The sequence below is a fragment of the Syngnathoides biaculeatus genome, chromosome 7 (genome assembly GCF_019802595.1).
Source record: "Syngnathoides biaculeatus isolate LvHL_M chromosome 7, ASM1980259v1, whole genome shotgun sequence".
In the NCBI taxonomy this organism is placed as follows: Eukaryota; Metazoa; Chordata; class Actinopteri; order Syngnathiformes; family Syngnathidae; genus Syngnathoides; species Syngnathoides biaculeatus.
The window spans coordinates 12,773,035-12,796,895 of NC_084646.1; the positions used below are offsets into that span (position 1 = coordinate 12,773,035).

Consider the following 23,861-nt stretch of genomic DNA (forward strand, 5'->3'; position numbering starts at 1 on the left):
AGACCAAAATCAGCTTATGCTGTAATCAAGAAGCCAAATTCTGAAAAGCTGATGTATTAAAAGTATATTACACACAAATTTGCTGAATGAAGTACTTGTAAAAAAAGGCTATGAACACTATACTGTACATAAATCATAACAAGGTGACGAAACGCCCAGAGCTCGTAAAATACTATAGTGTTTCTTACTAGTTGATGCAAAGGTACTTTTCAACTTTTTCAATTAAGTCAACAATTTTACAGATGGATATTTCAGCAATATTCATTCATTGACGTAATAATCAATGAATTGATGAAGATGAAGTAGCATGAAAACTACATTTTTGCAAAAACATCCCACTGATACCCCTCTTTTGTGATTTAGCAACGACCTGAGAGTAAAACTACTACACGATGCAGTGTATGCCCAGTTTGCTGCTGACAAGCACTCTTGGGTTTTTCCAATGTTTAAATACATTCAGAAAAAAAAATCTAGGGCCCATCCCATACTGAGTGACATGGCCAAAAGCAACTGAAATGGACCACCGCAAAAAACATTAGTTGGCGACTCTTTGTCGCACGCAAAGAAAATGTCCAACGCACACCGGACAGTGTGGCCGTATCGGGTTTTGAGGCACCACATACAGTGTATTACACTGTATTATTTTTTTTATTTAACCACAAAAAAGATGACATCGTATGTCAAGGAACAAGCAGAGACTCAAAACTTTGTCTTTTGGCCACATTTTATGTGAATATAGTTCCGTATTATTGTAAAACACACAAAAACCCGTTACATCTGCAACATTGCAACGTAGTTCAGCGGTGATTCAGATTTTGAATCACAGCAAAACAAGTGGCCGACAATCAGCCAGTCATAAAGACTACTTGCAAATATGATAGGAGGCTTTTTTGAATTGAGGGACAAAATGATCAGAATCGCAACAAAAAATAAGTATCCCATCTGTGCAACCTGTTGCCATGAAGAAGTCATATACGACAAAGAGCTGGTTTGTTCGTCTTTAGTTTGAATCCCGTGTGGAAAAAGGGTCACATGCTTCCTGATACAAACACTTGTGAAAAAGCGTCACAAAGCACATGGATATAAACATCACTTAAGTTCACATGACAGGCAAGGTGGATTTGTTACTTAGAAATGAAACAAAATCCATAAAGTTCAAGGAGACAATGTGAAAATCTCTCTTATTCTTGGTAAACTCACACCATTTTAAATGACAAACAAAAATTAGCGACACATTGTGGAGGCATGACCAATTCATGCATTTATTAAACCGTAAAACTACGCAAATGATGCCCAATGTATTTACCACTCATGCACTACTCATCAGCACCTTTGTTCTTTATTCACTTCCAGTAAGCTGCATTCAGAGGGCATGGTTGACGTTTAACTAGAAAACCAGGAAACAGATAGTCCTTTTATGCCGCCCAGCCTTCAGGACGTCCTGCTACTTTCCTCCAAACAAACTTGCATGAAGTATGAAATACTGCAAAAATTACTCAAGACCAAAGTCTGGATAATTAATGATGCGAGGACAAAGATGCTGACGTTGCAAAGGGAAACAGAACACAGAACACAATCAACCGAGTGCTACTTGGAATGACATGATATCAGGTTCTTGCTTTTCCAGGAATAGAATGTGTATGACAGGCAATCATTTGTCATGAATGGACCTCTATTGGGCTTAGTGTGGGGTCAGTCTTGAGTCAATGGTCAGAAAAACAGACAAACGAGTGCTCCTTACCCTGACATAATATGAGGTTGTTCCTTTACTGGAACAGAATCCATGACAACTCGGCTGTGGATGACAGGGGACCGCTAGTTGATGTGTGGAGTCGGACTTGACTCAATGTTAGACTTAAAAAATGGATTTTCTCTCTTGCTTTCTTTATTTTTTTGACTTTTTGTAATCTAATGCCTGCTCCCTTCTCAGTCCAACTTGCATAGGTTTCATTAATTAGCAATGGATTTCAGTAAAAGATGCAAACAGAAGTTACAAAAAGCCATAAAAAGGTTATAAAGCACTTATCAACAAGACAAACTATGTAAGCGGCTGACAATAATCCTTAATGAATCTCAAATGTTCTTGAAGTCTCATGCTATATTTTCAGCTCAAGACTCAAATTTATTGTAAAGGACATTATGTAGTTCATAAACACAGATAACGTGAATCTAAAAGTTCTTTTTGCCCAGAACATCCCTCCATTTATCCTGTTCGGTTGTGTGGAGCTGGAGTCATAGCGGACTCTGGACAAAAGGCGGACTATACCCTAGACTGGTGACCAGTTGATGATGGCCAGATAGGGACAGACAACCATTCAGTTCAGCGTTATTTCGTGCACACTGAATCCAAACTACATACGCACTGAATCCACACAACCTGTGCCGAAGTTAGATGAATAAACTAGAACAATAAAAGCATTATGTTTTCACTCGGGTCATCCAATTAACCCATTTTGGGTCCTGACCCACAATTTGGGAAACTCTGCTTGAGAGTTCTTAAAGGCATAACAAGTAAATAGTACAAGTACCTTGGGAAGTGGCCGTCCCAGCTGTGAGTACAGTTTAGTCCAGAACTGCATGAGCGACATGGGTCCAAATGCTGCTTGAAGGGGAGGGGGATAGCCACACACACACTCAGACACACTCCTGCTTCACTTCTGAGCCCTGAATACAAAAGCTTGGTCCATGGGCTTTTTCTTCACCTCACAGCCAGTGGGACCCTCTCAGCCCTTCCACGGCTCCTCTCTGGTTGAACAAAACACATCTGTCTACGCTGAGGTGATGCTCTGGTCAATGAGCACTACCCAAGTCTAGAACAAGGCCGCTTGGGTATTAGCGCTGAGTGATAAGTCATAGTGGTTGTGCACTAATAGTTCCTCAAAGAGGTGGCCTAAGAGAGAGTGAGTGAGCAGAGAAGGGGAGGGGTGAGGGAGGGAGTAGAGAGGGAGGAGCTTTCAGGAAATGATGCTTTTGTTGGTAAGTGACTACAGTTACCGGCAGTCAGACCCATTTTACTGTACATGGTGTAACTCAACCGCATTTGTAGTGTAAACAGAAATGCGCACTAAACCCGCCCTGTCGTCGCACGCCCCTGTGTACAGCTATATTTAATGGGCGTATTCCACTTTTTTTTTTTCAAAGTGATTATTATATATAGGTTGCTGCTTTAAATTCATAGAATTGCTAGTTTTTTTTTCCTGTTAAGGCTATTTGATAACATTTGAGATTGGAGAGAGAGCAGTTGTATTTAGTAGTTTTAATGTACCTATTAGAATTCTAAAGTATTAGAATTACAGTCAGTCACTGCACAGTACTTTACTTGTTTGAGGGATGAAGATCTTGAAAGGATCCCTAAAACCTGTACTTAATACAGGATCCATGATGGTATTTACATTAGTTAATCAAATCAATTCATTTATTTGTGCATTTGTTCAGAAAGTAAAAACTGGTTTGGTATTCCAACATCTTGGAAGTCAATCAGCACCCAATATTAATGAAGTAGTGCCCTGTTAAAAATGTGAATTAGAAAATTTAACAAATAGAAACAAGTAGAAGAGGAGACAAAACGATGCAGATGCAGGAGGTTTAACTGCTTCCTTTTTTATTAGCTGCTTGCGCAACAAAATGTACTAACATGATGTTCTTTGAATCAAAGAATCTGTTTGGATATAACATGCACACTTTTATCCCGAGGAAGGTCATTTACTGGATTTCTGGGGTAGCATTGCAAGAAAAAAATTATCATCTGTTGACAAAAGATTTATATACTAAGCTGATGAAACCCAACATTAACTGTTGGGGTTTTTCCTGAAATGTGAACATTGGGATATTCGAAGAAATAACGTCATTTGCCTCAATCACCGGTGCGACAAATGGGGTCCATTTGCACTCCCAGCTTCCAGGAATCCATGATATCACGTCAGGATAATATACTGTAATGTCCATCTTTGTGAGACTGAAATGGAGAAAAGACTCTCGTAGACAGACTGGCGCCTGTCCATGTTGTCATCGTATAGGTGGGAATCCTCTGCCGAGTGTGTGTCTGTGCGCCTGTGTAATTGTGTGTGCAATCTGTAGTAAGCAAAGTGGCACGAGAGAGGCTTGACTCTACGAATCATCAGCACTCAAATGCAAAACTTTGAGCTTAGCAGGTTAAAGGTAGGACTTCCAACCATCCAAACTGTCTTACAGAGAGACATCAACCACCACATTTTAAAGTGAAAATGAAGTAAAACTACTCAGGGACAGAAGCCCAAGACCTGCCACACACCAAGCTAAGTAGCCGAAACTAATTGAACTGTCAAGCAGTGTACAGAACGTGAAAAACGGTTGACGCAAAAGTTCTGCCTCGAAGCTCGCTGGAACCTTCTTAAAAAATGTTTCGCCTTGCACCATGTTTGCGCCATTCAAACCGATATTTCACACAGACATTTATAAAGCATCCAAGCGGTTTTCTACGACAGACATGTAGTGAACCTATAACAGGATTTATGAGAGAGCTTAATGGTAGTTAGCAATGTTTGACCTAAAAAGCGAACTATTGGTAATCATGATTGCTAACATTTAAGTTTTTGCTGCCTCATTTTGTACATCAAATGTATACCATACACTTAATACCAACATTTACAGTTTTAAGGATCAAAGTCCATCACACATGAAAGAGAATAAAATACATGCTAGTGGTAAAAAAAATAATACTGCGAATAATAATAATAATAAATGAATAGCAGGTAGGGGTAATTATAACTCAATTATACAACCGATAATCAATAGGAGAATTGATGCTGAAAGGATTTGATAGTGACAGCTCTAGGGTTTTAAGCGTTAGTGACTGTTTCACAGTAATACTTAACTCTATTTATCTTTTCAACTGTACCTCTGGCTAGAAAGAAAAGCATCAAGAGTCTCTATTCATGAAATGCACAGGTGCAGTCAATGAGTGGGGGGTTTATCATTCTCATTGGCCTCTCAAAATATTCAAACCTTCTTTTCGGCCCATCACGACCATGACAATCACGATTATTTTGGTCAATATTAAAATCTGAATTATTAATCACATTTATTTCTCATGTTAGGAAAAATCATTTATCATATCGTCTCAATTCATTCAAGGATTTATGATTTACCAAGGGCTATCTGAATAAATATGCTTTTACAGAATGGCAATCACTAAGTCCAACTCAGTGGAACCAAAAACAGTTGCAACACAAACAGAAGTGGTCCGTAATATAAGGCTTCAAGCACTGACTTTACATTTAGTTATGTTCCCAAACTGCAAAGAACTAAACAGTTTTTTTTCCTCTCAACTTCCTCCCAGCCAGTCAAACAAGCTGCCATAACGATTGTTGACATTATGCGTTAGGATACATGTGGCCGGCCATTGCATTGAAAACAGTAATGGACTGTAATTCAGTGAACTCTGCAAATCCTATGTCTCAGGCAATTTCTTATTGTTCATTTATCATCAAATGACACTGAAGTCTCAGAAGATTTGTTTGACAACTTAGGCACATATATACGAGAATGTTCATCAAATTGTCCCACTCTCGGGTTTTCGTCTCCACTGTGTTGAATTTCCAGAAGTCAAATTCATTCCTCCGAGTCACTCACAAAGACTGAAGAGATTTTGCAACCATGCTCTGAGACAGCTGTCATCAAATCTCTTCTCTGCTCATCCATCACATTACAGTCTGTTTCCTTCATCCCATAAACCCAAAACAGACTTCGGGGGACAGTTTGGCCTGCGGAAAAGCTCAATGGACACCCCTATGTCCCTTCCTACACTTGGAAGACTTTGCAAAAACCAAAGACATGGACAGAAAAAATCTTTTATGACTCAACAAACCCTAGACACAATGTCTGGAGGTGTCAAGCCGGGGCAACAAAGCTGTATTTTTATAATAATCTACTTTCTAATATTCACTCACTTCTTTGTTGTTGCTTGCAGTTCTTCGATATTTGCGCATTCAGTTTGTTTCAAGTTATTCATGAAAAATCAGCACATTGTTAATGAATATGGGCCAGTTAAAAATACAGTACATGCAAAAGACACTCAATACACAATCCAATTTGTGTCTGTCTGTCCTGCGCAAACATCCGAATGACCCGAAAGAGGATATGTAATGAATGTTTTGCATGCACAACCACTATAATCCCTGGATCTACAAATTCCACCAAGAAAAAAATGGAAATCAAAAGCCAATTTCTGGTTGGCTAACAGGAAAAAATAAATGCATGAGGACCATGTGAGATCCATTTTTCCTATGTGCCTCCCATAAGAAGGAGTGTCCAAAACAGGAAAGGTCAGGTGCAAAAACACAGATGTGACGACCTGTAATGGATCTTGTCTATGCACCTCCTGTGAGAGGGAGTGTCCAAAACCAGGAAGGTTAAGTGAAAAAAACAAATTGTTAATTCACACGGAGTCTCAAACATGCCTGTGTGCGTGTACACACACACACACACACACCACACACACACACACACACACACACACACACACACACACACACACACGCACACACGCGCACGCGCACGCGCACGCACGCACACGGGAAAGACAGACTCCCATGCCAACAAATGAAGCAGCTGCTTGCAGAGGGTTTTGTTTTTGTTGAAAAGAGATAAAAGCAAGAAGAAGCACTTGCTTCTAGGCCCACTCATTTTACAACACTGTTCCGTTCCAAAGAACATCTTGCTTATCTTTAAACACGTCATATATGAAATGAAAGTAAAACTTGTGGTTGTATTTGCTGCGCGGGTGTGTGTCTGTGCTCAGCTGCGAAGTTGACAAGCCTGGAAAAAATGTCAAAGGGCCTTAAAGTGGTAGAATTTTGAGTCAAAAAAAATTCTGGATGCTCGCTACAATGTAAGCAATACACTTAGTCTAATAACAGATATTTTAATATGCAATGATAAAGGAAATAAAAACAGTGATTGAGCAAGAGCAATCAATCAAAGGCTGGCCAACATTTGTCACACAGACTGACGCCACTCTTTCCATAATTGGAAAAGCATTACCCAGTGGCAGAAGCTGATGTTTAACAGTACATGTGAAATAAGATCTCAAATACGATGTAGTCGATGTTGTCAAAATCCTTTTTTAAAGCGGGGGTGATGACGTTATTTCCCATCACCATCCATTTACTTTAATTAGAAATATGAAAACGTATATAACATAAAAATTTAATGCAGTGATTGAGCAAATTGTTTATTATTATAGACGCTTAATAGTGTCCTCCAAACTTGGCGAATGGAATTAAGACCAAAAAGTTCCATTTTGGTCTCAACTGACCACCAAACTTTCTCCCATGACTCCTCTGGATCATTTATATGGTCACAGGAAAATGTAAGACTGGCCTCGATGTGTGCTGATTTAAGCAGGGGAACCTTCTGTGCTATGCATGATTTTAAACCTTGACGTCTTAGTCTATGACCCACAGTAACCTTGGAAACAGTGGTGCCAGGTCTCTTCAGGTCATTGATTAACTCCTCCCCTTTTGTTCTGGGATGATTCCTCACTTTTCTTAGAATCACTGATATGCTACGAGTTGCTCTTGCCCAATAAGTATGAACGAGTAACATCCAGTTGTGCAGCATTTGATGTGTTCAAAGAGACTTGAAAACCTCAGTGCTCAGCACAATAAGTTCCATTTAAAATACTGTACAGTATTGCACAGGTATTTTATTCCTTCTGATGTGTGTTTTAACTATTTTTTTGTTTCTTCTACTATTTTTAATGGTTTAGATTACTCCAACAAATGAAAAAATACATAAAATTCCCTGATATGTCATATTATCAGTAATATATTTATAATTTTAAAAAATGAAGCATGAAACTCACAATAGGTGAATCACTATCTTGTGATTGTCTGGCATATTAGTTATGCATTTGAAGAACAGCACCTGTTAATATTGCATAGATTATAAACTGGTCCATGTGGTGCTAATTGTCTGTCTCTAAAACGCTGCAACAGAATGATGGATTAGTGTCATCCTCTGCCGGAATGTTGAGTTAGTAAGGACGCGCAAAAACCACTCAAGATGTCCTGGTTTGAAAATGTTCCAATTTGCAGGAACGATTCTGAGCTTGATTCCTTGTTAAGTTAGTGTGTAGAAGAATGTGAAATTACTGTGTCCTGGTGATGACATGTGTAGACATGCACTGCAGCTGTCTAGACAACACAAGGCTTTAATCAGTCAGCTCTATGGTACATTAGGCAAGATGAATGAATACACACATACACACACAGGAGGAAGACGGGATCATAGGCCAAGATCCCTCCCTCTGAAAACAATGGAAAAACTTCGTTCACCAACCTGGGAGAAATCGCCATTTCTGGGGAGGTTGAGACAGGAGAAATCCATATCTGAGAACGCAGAGTACATGTCAAGGTGCACATCCGGCGTAGTGGCGGTAGTAGCGCTGCTGCTGTTCAAGTGGTATTGCCTGGAAAAAAACAGATGTCATGCATCAATTTTCCGAATAAGACTAACTCTCCATGCTGCATCATGCTCCAAAACCCTGGGAAAATGTAAGAGGAACTTCAAATGCCCTCAAAAGTCATCCAATTTGGAATCCAACCACAAATAAGGCTCAAATTTAAACCACCATCATGATAGCAAAGAAGTAAACGTAAACTCCAAGTATGGTGTGATTTTCTATGAATTTTGTAAAAGGTTTTTCCCCCGTTTTATGTCATCAAGCAGTGATAGCAAAGAGGAAAATGGCAAAGAACGGGTAATGGAATCTATTATATAGGAAAGCATGTGGTAGCTCAATACAATACGAGCAATACAATTGATGGCATGAAAAGGTACAATACTATAAGCGAAAGCAAACTTCTCTACTGAGCAGTTTCATCTTTCCTAATGTGACAAATGATGAACTGTTTAAATAAAAAGAGGAAACAAGGAAAGTATTGTAACAAATTTCTTCTTCTTTGAAGCAGAGCTTCAATTCTCAGCGGAGAGACATTTTATATTTGTTTGAAAATGTCTAAAAGCATTTCACTGTCTATCAACGATTCTCCTGTGAACTGGGCGCCAACCAAACATTATTCAACTTCCTTGCGTGCATACAGCTCATTATATCGTCATGAGCCTCTGTGCTTGGAAAAAGGTGAATACCGCGCACACACCCAAAGACTAAAAGCAAACTTTTGTTCAGGTATAACTGCTGTAGTGCACAACCGCTTTGCTTTTCCACCAATCACATGCCAGAACTCAGGCTCAGTAGGCCTCACCTCTGCCAAAGCTATTTGCAGGATTTATCTCTGTGTCCTCAAACACGGGTCAGAGATCATAAGATGGTTTAACATACCGGAACAATAAAAGTTACCAAAAAAATTAAATCTGTCAAATATTGCGCATGTGATCATTGGAGGGGGAAAAAAAGTGTTGGGGCTGACCAAAAATACCATTGTGTTGAAAAGCAACATTTGTTGATGATGGACAAGCAGCCCTTAAATGTCCTTGTATCCTATTATTTTAACAATTGATGTTATACAACGAATGAGAACAATTTCCCATATTGGAAAGCCCCTTTTTGATCTTCACGGCCACCACATGACATATAATGACTTGTATTGACTTGACTGCTGGCAAATTAGCACAAAATATGACAAAGCAGCTGATGGGCTTTCTGTACGTCCAAGTTATCACCAACTGATGGCACACAAGACATTGTTTCACCTATTCACAGAGTAGTAATAGGAATCTGTTGTGCTGAAACTACACTTCAAGTGGACTTTATGAGTTCCACGTGCCATGAAGTCATTTCCACACTGCACTTCGTTTTCATTGCACCCACCGCAGGGCAGGGAGCAGGACAGCAAAAGCATGCCTATATATGAGACTGGTTGCAAAGGTAGACAACCGGAGTGAGCCTGGTGCCTTCTCCCACTGGTTTAGTTGTAAAGTAGATTCTAGGAATAGATTTTCTGAAAATAATGTGGACATATAATACACGTAAAGGATGCATGGATATGCTCTATGATATCATAACTTAAGATAACATTTTATGTTGTTACAATTGAAGAGTTTGTTTTCAAAACGAGACATAGGCATTTTGTTTCAGATTTACGAAACACGTGCCAAAATTATCCATTCGGAGCTGGATAATTTTGGCGCGAGTTTGCTAAAACTGCACGTTTCAACCATACAAAGTTGGGAAAATTAAAGAAGTGATGATCTCGATCCTCACAGCACAGTGACACGAGAACTCAAAAAACCTTTTTCAATTTAAATGAAACAGCAACGGCATCAAGCTGCCAGCTCGGTGGCAAGTGCCCAACCTTGCGCATGCCAGACCATCGTGGCATGGTGCTGCACTGTTGCAGTGCACAAAAAAATTAATGGTTGGCCAACATCTCACTGCACTGTGCTAAAGGCTGAGTGGAAAGCCTTTAAGACTTCAAATGTTTCACCATATTTTAGTGCACAATGCTTGCAAAACCTTTTCAGGCACTAAAATGGTCAGGCGTGTTCAACTGGTTTGGTCACTGTTAAGATGGTTCAACTCATTGACTGGGCTGCTGTATCTTTTCATCATGTCAAGGCAATCGGAAAATACATGCTTAGCACTGTCAATTCTTAAGAGTATTTTCTTTGGGAGGCAGGGTGCATGGAGGACGGCTTAAATTGCGGTCTTCTTCTCAAGTGAAGGAAGATTGGAATGGAAATCCACAGGCGGATCGGCGTAGCATTTGCAGTGATGCAGACTTTGTATAAGTTCGCTGTGGTGAAGGAGCTAAGCAGAAAAGTGAAGACAATGGAGAAACTTCATGTCTCGGCTGGCTTGGGAACACCTCGGGATCCCTCCGGAAGAGCTGGATGAGATGCCTGGGGAGAAGTAAGTCTGGACATCCCTGCTAAAGCTGCTAGCTTCATCACCTGACCTTGGATAAGCGGCAGAAAATGGATGGATGGATAATGAGTATTGTTCCACTGGGATATGTTGTAGGGACTGTGACATGTTGCAACTTACGTGGAAATGTGGTTTATAAATTGGTAAAACATTATACTAAAGGAATTGTGTTGAAAATATAATTGTTCTGAATGGAAAATTTTGTTCAGAAAATGTCTACAAGCAGAACAGATGGGACTCTGGTAGACTTTTTGGGTACAAGTGTGAGTAAACCTTAGGTGAAGCCAACCTCAAAAACAAACAATTCCTCAATGGCCAACACTTGCTAAAGATTCATTCACACGATTACTGATGCAAGATTCCTGGCATGAAACGTCTCCACTTTACTGCACGACTACAGTAACAATGTTACCCGATATTATGCAACAATAAGGCATCTCTTCCTTCCAGCCAGCACAATTATGAAATGTGATACTTGCATGCTATCAACAGGTAACCATCATCCATAGAGTCTGGCTGCAGGCAGTGTCAACAAGTGAGAAGTGTATCTGGCATACCTTGATTCACTTCTATTAAACAGAGCATGTTTAAAAGATGTTTTGTTGACAAACCACGAAAACTGAGAACAAACATTTAGTGTATGGAGCCATTAAGGGAAAAAAAAAAAACATTTGTAGTTAACCTGTTCTGACAAGACGGATCCACGTGATCAGCAGTGTTGCAATGTGCATGGAGAGAGTGCAACGCACATGGGCTCGCTTGTGTTCACGCATGTATATCCTTTGAGACGCACCTCTAATTCAGTTATGAGGTCATAAGGGCTAAAGACATTGTCAGATTAAAGACAGTATTAAGCAAAAACTGGACTTTTCCTTTTTGAGCTCCTGGAATTCCCCTAAAGATGTAAGATGCACATTTATTTTGGGCATCTGTGGCAGGTACAAATTGATAATAATAAAGTAGTAAGCTTGCACACACACACAGTCAAATCCATTAATCTTAAATATGGTCTTATTTTCTTGAACTAAAATTTTATCTTTGCCAACATACAACTGAATTCACAGGCAAATAACTACGTCAAAACGACTTAGTTAAATGAGTAATACCCGTGTATTTGGTGAAACTACTCAGTACCATATACTGTACAGTAAATCCTCACTATATTGCAGTTAATTTATTGTGGATTCAGTGCATCAAACCCTTTTGCTCAGGGTCAATACTGTGCAATTACTCATCTGCAGATCTCTGACAGTCAGTTTTATAGGGAAAATGATTAAAATGTGGCAGCAATGACACAAACACAAGCCACAGACAGAATTTTATGAAACAAATTAACAAAACAGGCTTGGCCTGACGAATAGCCAATGAAACTCATAACAATATCAATAGGAACCAATGCAATTAAGGAGTAGAATTTAGCATGATTTTCTATGACACTACAGTACTTTAACTCATTGCCAAAATAAATTCTGGCCACTCGTAATGCTTTTTGCTAACAACATTGCCAGGACAGTGAGTGTGGGGAGAGTAAATTGTTGCCAGGAAATCGCCTGTTCAGACCATGTTCGCATGAGATGTTGGTAGAGTCATTCAACCAGTGCAAGCTTATTAGACATGTGCTTGCATTGTGTGTGCAGATGGTGACCTTGTGTAGACACTTTCTCCAGTGTAATTTCACAAATTGGCAGTGGAATTTATGGATTAAACAATTACATTTTAATATAATAAGTAATTAGCCGGTATATTCAAGACACAGTTCATGTCTTTAATTGAATCACGTGTGGTCCACCAATAAGAGGCCAAGTTTGCCATGGCAACGACAACATTCCAAAAAACGTTTACTAAGACTTGAGTCAATGCGGTCTAAGATTTGGCCAACAGCTTGCTTTTTTTGATGGGATATTCATCCATCCATCCATCCATCCATCCATTTTCTAACGCTCATCCGAGGTCGCGGTGGCAATAGCTTTAGCGGGGATGCCCAGACTTCCCTCTTCCCCAACCAATTCATCCAGCTCTTCCTGGGGGATCCTGAGGCGTTCCCAGGTCAGCTAAGAGACATAATCCCTCCAGCGTGTCTTGTGTCATCCAAAGGGTCTCTTCCCGGTGGGCATCTGAACCAGATGCGCCAGACACCTCATCTAGCTCCTCTCAATGCAGAGGAGCTGTGACTCTACTCTGAGCTCCTCCCGGATGACCAAGCTTCTCACGCTATCTCTAAGAGAGAAGAGCCCGGACACCCTGCGGAGGAAACCAATTTTTTCTGCTTGTTTCGGGCATCTTGTTGCTGTTCTTTAGGCCATGATCAACAGCACGTGACCATAGTTGAGGGTAGGAAAATAGATTGACTGGTAAATTAAGAGATTTGCCTTTCGGCTTAGCTCCTTCTTTACCACAACAGTCCGATACAAAGTCCGCATCACTGCAGACGTTGCACCGATCACCCTGTCGATCACTCATTCCATTGTTCCCTCACTCATGAACAAGCATTTTTGTCCTGTTGTTTGTTTTTCTTTTGAGCAAGTTGTTTGTTGATCAGATCGCCAAGGTCCATGCCTGTGGCCAACATCCAGCTCGCACTGCCCCCGACCCCCATGTCCCCTCCCACAGGTAGTGAACCCATGGGAACGGGGACCCACGTTACCTGTTTGGGCTATGCCTGGCTAGAACTGATGGCTGTTTTTGCCAATAGAAAACTATCTGTCTCAATAGCATTCAGACAGCTCCAGTTCACAACAACATCTCAACGCACCTTAGGCCTGGTACACAAGGATTTTTCAAAAAATTTAAAATTAAAAATTAAATGATAGACCATGAACAAAGTTAAAAAAAATCAGGTATTTAACAATTTTGATCATATTCTTTGTGTGGTATGCTTCCAATAATTACAATCATCTTTATTCACCAAGTATGCCAGAAACGTACAACAAATTTGTCTCCAGTCATTGGAGCTACGCTATTACGACATACATCATGACAAGAGACAGACAGTCAATTGAGATATAAAGACATGACAGTAACGGTCATTGAACAATAAGGGTTGCTGGTAATCAGGCAATGATGGAACCTTTTGTATTTTTTTGGACAAGTGTACAAAGGATGTGGAGTCCTCTGGCATTTAGAACAGGTAGAATGCCTAATGGAGCAATATAGTCCAGTACATTGCGCACTGTGGAAAAGCAAGGAATGTATGCAGTCTAAAGTGACTACAAATGCGATAATCTGGGACAATGTCAATTGTGCAAGTGTTGCAGATATTCCTCAGTCGATTGTGCAAGTGGTGTAGATGCTCCTCCGGTACGAGAGGCTAGTATTGGTCAACAACAGATGTGCAGATGGTGCAGTGTGGTGACACTACCAGAGTGAATGCATGAGTAATGTATAATATATAATAATAATAATAATTGGCCCAGCAGAATGTGACAAACAAACTCCAGACAAAAAAAATGGCAGCATGTTGCAATTGAATTGTACATTAGCCGTTTAAGAAGTTAATTACAATGGGGAACAAGCTGTTGGAATGCCTGCTACTTTTGGTTTGCATTGCCTACCCGAGGGAAGTAGCTGGAGGAACTGCTGCCTAGGATGTGGAGGGTCCGAGAGGATTTTGCCTGCTCTTGTCTTCGTTCGGGTATCAAAAATAACATCAACATCTGAATACCACACAAAAAGATTGTGTTCCACCACCAACCTCGAAAATCACATGATCACATGTGATTTCACAATGAAGAAGAAAGAAACACTTCCACACATATATTCAGGTCAAATGTCTTTGTGTATGGTTTCATACATATTGAGAAAGTCATTAACCACACTCTTCAGCCATTAAAGGGGATATATCATGCATTTTTTCCCATGATCAAATAGTGTCCAATAATCCCGCTTCGACTGACAGATTCAAGAACTTATACTCTTTCCAGAGCAAACCCACTATCTAGGTTTATTACACAAAACTCACAGGTGAACAATTACAAACTTCATTATCACCGCACATGACATTGTTCACATTCGCCATGACTATAGATCCCACAATGCATCACGGCTTTCCAACCATGCTGTGTTACATCACTCGATGTGGTGGGCATTTTCCTGCGTGTGGTAACCATGGAGAATGTAAACACTTCTGTGTAGTCACTGAGTGAGATGGCAAGCTCACATGCAAGGAAGGGAAGAGCATTTAATTAGCCCGTGGAGCTTCCCTGAAACTACCACCACTGAGCTCTCGTAATGTGGCCGAAGGTGGAACCCAGATGGACAGTCAATGGATGACAATCCTGGATAGGTAACCAATATGCTTCCGATATACCGTATGTTTGCGATGTGAATGTTGAGGCATTAGGCATGATAATGATTTCAAACACAAAAATCAGTAAAATTGTAGAACAACAAAATGGCCTAAATACACCAAAAGCGTCTGGCATTGTGGTCTTAACAAAGCAACTTACTGGTTTCCAGATTGCATAGGGCAGTGCACGCTATATCCACCCTGCTGTGAAAAGGACCTCCAGGAGCCAGAAGAGGCAAAGAGGGAACTCTAAAAATACAAGGTAAACATGGGTTCATGCTCAGAAACAACAAGAAATGAAGAGGAGAAAATAAGGTGCCACGTCGTACCTCCATGTTTGAAGAGGCTACAGAGAACAAGCTAGTGTCCACCTGAGGGCCTTCTGGATGCAGGTAGTTCTCCCCGTCCATGGCCAGTGCTGAGGAGAGGGTGGGCATCAAACTGGAGTTGCATACATGATCACGACGAGATGACTTGTGCTATGGCCCAATCTGCCCACCCTGATGCTGCTGGCTGGGTCCCAGATTGTACCTCTAGAAAGGAAAAATACTCTCCATGATCTGTAAAAACACAAAATAAAGGATATATACCATTATTTCCTACTCTACAATGTTATGTGTTGCTGAATAAGACCACATTTATATAAGCAGGCAGTAAGTGTTCAACACAGTATTTACTTGTTAAAATTAATTATTAAATGATATTTAATGAACTGAACAATCACTTGACATTTCACTAAGCAGTGGTTTTGGGTTTGAAAACCCACTTGGGCCCTCTTGTTCACTGAATAATTAAATGCTCAATAAGTGTGAACGGTTGCTGGTTTACAGGGTGACCGATCTAGGGTGTACCCCACCTTTCACCCAAAGTCATCTTACCTGGAACCCTAATGAGGACAAGCACTGTAGATAGATACATAGAATATAAAAATTGCACAAAACCCTGTTCAAATCCAATATTTCCAAGACATTTTAGAAATTCAATGATGAAAAATTCACTTGACCTCAAAATGTGGCCATCTAGGATTTGTATAATTTTGCGCTACAGTGTGTCCTAAGTCGAAGCAGCTTTCTGGTGTATGTTCAGAATCGCCTCTAAAAACAACCCGAAGCCTAACAAACTCCTTTTGATTCTCCCCAGCAATAACATGCTACAAATCTCAAACCTGTTTGACAGCTGAATCAATCCAATCTTGTCGCCCGCTGCAATGCAAATCATTTTGTGACACTCCCTTAACCCAAGTGTGTAACCTTCCTCCCTCCTCCATCTCGCTACCTTACTTTGCTCTTGCAGCTCTGCCAGGACATACGGCAGGCGTGTTCACTGGGGACAAAGCTGCGGTAATAAACCCTAATAGAGTTCACGAGGGTCGAAATAAGAGGCCCTTTGTCCGTCTTGGTGTGTGCGCGCATAAGAGAGACCAAACGTGTTCACTGCACACACAGGGAGGCCATTTTGCTCTCAGGCTGATGTTGCTTTGCATAACCCAAAAAGGGAAACAAGGTAACATACCTATTAGAATTAACTTTGTGTGGCTTATTCATTTAATATAAGAATGCATGGTACGTATGCCAACATGCTTCTTTTATAAATCCTCATGCAATCCAATTTAAACATGGATGAAAGCATCACACAGTAATGGTGTAGTTTATCTTTTTAGCCTGAAACAGTGCATTTCCAAGTGCAGGAACTTTAGTAAGAAGAAGACTCTGGTAACAATTGTCTAATTTTAGTTCAGAGGTAATGTATTGTAATGTATTGGGGCCAAAAAAAAGGACTTTTTTTAATTAGCAATACTTTTGAAAGGTCTGCATCCTGGATGCATTTAGCTCTGAAGATAGCTGATTTGAAAATGTGAGATGGCACTAAAAGTCAAAAGATCTCCATGTAGGAATGAGGCTAAAGTTCTCATACAACATCTTTACTTTCAATCAAGTAAAACATTGAGACACTTTTTTGACAAATTCAAAAGATTTTAACGGTGAATTAATTCTAAATACTTTTAATTCAATTGCTGAATTTACATTGAAATGTTCTAAACTCCTGTTTATAGGCCTGTGCTGTACAGTGGAACTGACTTCGCACAGTAGATGGAAAAACTCTTCACGCCCCTGTTCTAATGCAAAGACGCCCAAGGTAAATACTTTCAAATTAATGTGACCCGGAGTCAAAACAAACACTTGAAATTATGTGCTGCACAAGTGTGCACGCCCTCATAACTCATCTTAAATGGTAGTCAGGACACACCTGCCGCCATTTAAAGTGCCTCTGATGAACCTCAGATGTTCCAGTCGGCTTTTCCTGCCATTATTTTTGGGGGATGAACAATAATTATTGCAACAATAATTATCGGGCCGATGTGAGGAATAATGATGTTGTAACAATAAATTCAATAACATTAAATACAGCTCTGGAAAAAAAAGAGAATGAAAAGGAAAATCCAATGAAGCCAGAGCCATATTTTGCTGTCGGGACGTCTGGGTGAACAAATCAAGGGCTCTTGCCAATTGCAAACGTGCACTTATATGACATGTCTGGGTGGACAAATCAAGTGCTCCTTTCTATTGACTACAGCCAATTGTAAACATGCATTGAGCTGAGAGGGAGGGCACAGTAAACATGGCATTGAATGTGTGAGATGTCTTAACTCAAAGGAAGAGATTTTGCTTGCTAGTTGCTGCAAATGTTCTGCAAACATTCCAAGAATGGGGGAATGCTCAAACTTCAAAACATCACATCTTATCAACCACTTAAAGGGGTGTTATTGCTACGACGGTCATGTTTTAAAAGCATGCAATGACGCCTCTCGTGCTACTAGCCCAAAGCCAGCCACGAAGAAAGAACTGCAGCTAACTCCAACCGCTGCTGCATTTGAAAGTTACAAAAAGTTTGCCAGGGTTGACCCGAAAGCAAGAAATTACAGTGCTTGATTGCTAACCCTTTACTATTGCAGGACACCAACTTTTATTTTCTGGTCTGTACTTCCAAGCCACCACTATTTATCATATCGGTCTTGAGAAAAAGGAAGTTATCAGTATCAGGTTGAAAATATTTTTATTGTGCCTCCACAATTATTTTGCTTTTATCAGAAACAGGTTTTGTGCTAAGGTTGGCTGCTATTTTGAACTGTTCATAATTCCTTCCAACTTGTCTAAGGCGCCACTTGCAGCAAAAGAAAAATACACCTACAGCATGATGGTCCCGACGCCATGCTTTATTTTGGGAATGGTATTCTTTTGGTGATGAGAGAGATGTTTGAGAGGCTTTCCTCACATTAACCTGCCATTTGAACAGTGTTGTTGACACTTTTTACACCCACAAGCTGCTCACTTCTCGAGACAGCAAAGGAGGAGCTATCTCTGCTGGTTGCAGCTAAGTAGTGTACACAATTCTCCCTCAATTGATTTTGACACAATTAATTAACTATCACTTCCACACAATAGAAAAACAAAAATGATCAATTCATTGATTATTGTGTCTATCCCTAGCTGAAATAAACTATATAAAAATAACGTGTACAATGAGGGCATCATTGTCCTTAAACAGAAATCCAGTGCATTGACACCCATTGTGGTTTACGATTTTAGCAACAGTGACATTGCTCACCTTTGCAAAATTAATGGTGGTGAATTACACAACCTCACTCTGTCTTTGTGCATTTGAAACAGGACTGCAATAGCCAGTAAAAGAGATCATATTTCCACCTTAACAAATGGAAAAATGTGAAACCGAGGACAATTTGTGTTGCGGGATCCCGATTTCTTTTGTGATGGTGTACAAAGCGTTTAAATGCTTGGTCTTCTGTTTCAGCTCGATTTCCTGGGATCTCAGTGTAAACAAGGCTAATGGCATGTTGGTACAATCCATGCCATGGCTATCATTCTGTACGGCCACCACACTCCAGTGAGAATAACCAATACTGATCATTTTAAGACTCATCCCAGAATTCCTGTCCCATAAACCCCCCAAATTCCTAACCTCCATAAACACATGAAACGAAAGGAAGAGGGAGGTGGTGAGAAGTGTTATCAGTAGGAGGAAGGGCACTGGAGCTATTGTGTATTGAGAAACAGAAAATGGAACATTAATAACTAAAACACAGGACACACGGAGCTCATTCACCTAAAAACATTAGTCAGTTTAGATCCTGCATGGTTCTCTTAAAACAACGAAGGAAACCATTTTCCCGTGTTATCTTTTAAATCTTTTCATGACCACATTTCTGTATAACTCTCCCCTCCTCTCTTTCGCTCTCCCTCTCCTCTCTCTCTGGGTGGCCTGAATCTAAGATCCCTTTAGGGAGATGAGGATGATAACGCCACTTTAAAATCTTTCTACACTAATACAAAGCATACGCATTGCTGAGATTATGCACAGCCACATCTGAGACCATTTGGTGCCTTGTATGTCAGAGAGATAGAAGTTGCTTCTGCCACTTCAAAAACACAAGTGCGTACTGTTGGTATTATATCTAACGTGTGCTTGGTGAGCAAATGTGGTTGTGTGCTGGTGGTCTGAGTGCACGTCAATGGCTGCCAGGGCACATGGAGATCATCCAGGGAAGTGTGACTTCCTTAAGCTGATAAATCACGCTTAGCACCCACGAGGGACCAGAGTGTGTGTGTCTACGTACATGTCTGTGCTTGTATGACTGATTAATCAGTCATACAAGCATACTGCACATTAACTGATAGCACAGCTAACATTAGAACCACAAGAAATTATCCCTGAAAGTCCATGTCATTTCCTGAGAAATGAACAACTAGAGTGCTTCAATGTTCAAAGCCACAAATAATTACCCAAATGTCATTGCTTCCTCCCCAGTCTTAACTACACGAACACACACGCAGACACACTTGAGTTGCATGAAAAATGTCCCTGTAGTTCTTGTGTTATCCAGACAGAGAGAAAGAACTGATGACAAAATGACCCCCTTTCGCAGGGGTAAAAATAACAGTGCAGCCTGTCTTCTAGCGGTGCCTGTGAAAAGGCACCACATAAGATTCGCAAAGTCAAAAAGACAGAACGGAACCTCCAAAAATTGTCCATTGTCACACAAGTAGAAGTCAGAGTAATATGTCCCTTCACTAAGTTGACTGACACTTTTGCATAAAATTAAACAATCAACTGGTAATGAGATGGGAGCTATTCATTTGATGGTTTGCTAGAGAGCGGTCTGCATCTTCCCTCAGATCTTCTTCCTGTCAAAGAGAAACATTTGGACTCAAATGAAACAAACAAAGCAAAACAAACACTTGCTGACTCTGGCTGACAATCTTATCTATTCTACAGAAATTTGAAGGAAAACAAGCACTAGAAAGTGGCCACAAAAAAAATAAAAATAAATACTTTACTATAATACTTTACAGTACTTTAAAACATCTGCTCACAACCATCTCCAACTACCACACGAAATAACTTTCACTATTGGTTGAAAACAAAACATTTGGACACTCGAGCAGTCTTCTCTGTGCTGACATCACACTATATAATAGGTCAATGTCCAAAATTTTGTCCCACATTTAAGGCATGCTTTAGTCAAACTAAACTGTACGTGATTTAAGGCTTTCACTTATCAGGTGAGCGATAGACTATTGCACGTTCTGATCTATGTAGAAAAGCATAATGGTCATCTTTATTTAAAATTAATACAATAAAAAAATGACTGGGCAATGATGCTATAATGTTAACAATGCAGGGTTTTGAAGTGTTTTTCATCCGAATATGTACGATAATTACAGTAAACCACCCCATATTTGCATTTGGCCATTCGCAAATTTCCCTATTCACTGATATTTTCTTTGTATCCTATTGTTCCTATTCGTGGACAACTCCATTTATTCACATTTTTTTTCCTAATCCCGGATTATTTGCTCGTTTTTCTTAACCACTTTTTTCTATCCATGGCAAAAATAAGGAGCAATAAATCACAGATTTTCGCTCTTCATGGCTGCGTTCGCTAACCTTTGCAAATAGCACAGGTCCACTGTACCACAGTGACGTAGTTTACTGAATACAGTTTTCTGATTACCGTAATTCCCGGCCTACAGAGCGCACCTGGTTATAAGACTCGGTACACAGAAAGAGTTTAACACTAGCGCGGCGTAAATTCTAACGGTAGCGCTGCATAGCTGCATAAACAGCAGGATTGAAAGTGTGTGAAAAAACTCACGGCTTGCAGGCTGGGAATTACGGTACATACAAATCTTGGAATCATTAGCTGAAGAAGCCCTCTAATTCACTCAAGGCTTTATGTTGGCTTCTGTGAATCTCCTGCATCTTTCTTTTCTTTTCTAAAAAATATTTAACGCCAAACACATTCATCACCAATCTGTATTAACGTCAGCTTCAGTGGTAATCAGGTGAGAAATTATCACGGCAGCTGTCTTCCTGCGCAGCAGCGAAGGGACCGTTAGCCAGTTATGATCGGTCCGGACCCGCTGGATTCATTAGCTGCTGTGATGAAATATTCATAAAAGGAACAAGTTACATCCCAGGAAAACACTGGGCTTTGTCGTGCAAAAACAGCCTACATTATTAATTGACACAAAAGGCATCTATTTGCGTCGGAGCAAAAACACGCACGTGATATTAAACAGAACAGGCATCCCTGGGAGTAGGTAGGATCAAAAACTCATCTGTTCGGGGTTTAACGATGATACAATGGCATTGGCCACAGATGAGGATATCACACAGTGTACAATGAATAATTGAGCAAGGCTATCTATTTAGCTGATACGACTTATCCCGATTAGATTGTCGTCAATTACACCAAGTGGCTCTTCTGCCGAGGTGATGAATACCACAGTGTCCACAAACACAGAGGCAGTGAGCTATAGCAGTGATTGAGATCCTTAAAAAGGCTCTTAATTCACCTCTTGTGGTAAATAAAACTGAAGGGCAGGTGAAATAAGACGGCTACGTAGCGTCAGGTCAATAGAGAAACAGAGTGTGAATGAGATAAGCAAATAATGGTTCGCAGTGGATCAATTGTGTGTTTTTTAACTTCTACAACAAAGCAAAGCAAAGCAAATTTAAATGTACATTTCATACGCAAGGTAACGCAATGAGCTTTACATATTTAAAAGCATTCAAACACAAAAATACAAACATTCGAAAATAAAAAGGACAATTAAAACAGATTTTAGCTCAAGAAATATCACTGACAAGTGGAAGTACTCTAAAATTTATGAGGACGAAAAAAAGAAGAGTGGATTTGAAAACACACTTGGGGCTGACTTTACCTCTGTTGGCAACTTATTCCATTTTTTTTGCAGCACAATAGCTAAAAGCTGCTTCACGATGTTTGCTTTAGACTTTTCCCTAGACATTTGACCACAGTCGATCTCAGAGCTCTATTGACTTTGTATATCATTAGCATTTCTTTCATGTCAGGACGTAAACCATTTTGTGATTTATTGACCAGTAGCAGAATTTTAAAATCTTTATTAAAACTGACTGGAAACCAGTGTAAAGACTTCAGAATTAGAGTTATATGCGCTTACCTTTTTGTTCTGGGCAGAACCCAAGCTGCAGCATGCTTAATGAGCTGGAGCTGTTTAATGTTTTTTTTCTGGGGAGCCCAATCAGAAGACCATTACAACAGTGAAGTCTACTTGAGACAAAAGCATGGATTAGTTTCTCCCGGTCTGCTTGACACATGCAAGCCTTCACTCTAGATATGCTCTTCAGATGTTAAAAGGCAGTTGTAGTAATTGTATTACTATTACTAGTCATTTGATATCACTGTTGAAGGTCATATCGGAATCTTATCAGAACACCAAAGTTTCGGACTTGGTCTTTGATTTTTCCAGATAGTGAGTCCAGGTATTTACGAACACTACTTTTCCTTTATTGCCAAAAACAATTACCTCCGTTTTTTTTTGTGTTTTAGTTGAAGGGAAATTTTGCTCCAGTTTTGATCCAGTTATTCATCTGCTTTAGACAGTTGCACAACACCTCAATTGAAATATAGTCATCTGGAAACACTGCTACATATAACTGTGTCATCTCCATGGCTATGATAGTCAAAACTAAAGTTCTGGAAAATTTGACCCAAGGGTAGCATATACAGGCTGAACAGGAAGGGTCCAAGAACTGACCCTTGAGGGACCCCATATGTCATTGCCATTTGTTGCGATTGAGCACTTCCAATGTTTACAAAGTAGCTCCTTTCCTTCAGGTAGGACCTGGACCATTTAAGGCTCATTCCATTTAGTCCTACCCATATTTACAAAGGAGTTTGGAGTTATTGTGCTCTACCGTATCAAAAGCCGCACTGAGATCCAACAAGACCAAAATTGACACGTTTCCTGAGTCAGTACTCAATCTTATACCATTTTGCACTTTGATAATAGCAGATTGTGCACTGTGATGAGTTCGGAAACCTGATTGATATTTGTCAAAACGTTCATTTAAATTTAAGAAATTGTTGAGTTGATTAACAAATAACTCAACAATGTTGGCCATGAAAGGGAACAAAAAAGGCTTGTTGGATCAAAAGGGAGAAGTACCCAATTAACGGACACTACACTCCATTTTTGTTCCACCCAAAGGGTAAACACAAGCTAACCTTCCTGTTTATCAGGGTGCTTGCGAGTTTAGCAACAGCATAACAGCTTATTCTATGGACCGTACACAACTACCATTCTCAATGTGGAAAAGTAGAAAATAAGCTAACTTTTTTTTTTAAACTTCTTTGATGTTGAA

General features: G+C 40.0%; 1 protein-coding gene across 4 annotated transcripts in view; it reads right to left on the minus strand.

Annotated features, from left to right (window-relative positions):
* sbno2b (strawberry notch homolog 2b) overlaps positions 1–23,861 on the minus strand; it is a 64,274-nt gene that overhangs the window by 27,538 nt on the left and 12,875 nt on the right. The window contains exons 2-5 of one of the 4 annotated variants that reach the window (XM_061824173.1): positions 15,684–15,712; positions 15,482–15,570; positions 15,313–15,401; positions 8,320–8,449 (exon numbers count right to left, since the gene is read on the minus strand). In XM_061824173.1, coding sequence (XP_061680157.1) covers positions 8,320–8,449; positions 15,313–15,401; positions 15,482–15,562 — 300 coding nt within the window. In that variant the 5' untranslated portion in view covers positions 15,563–15,570; positions 15,684–15,712. Of the gene's footprint in view, positions 1–2,528; positions 2,883–8,319; positions 8,450–15,312; positions 15,402–15,481; positions 15,713–23,861 lie in introns of those variants that run through there. The other 3 variants (XM_061824172.1, XM_061824171.1, XM_061824174.1) reach the window with 3 other exon arrangements.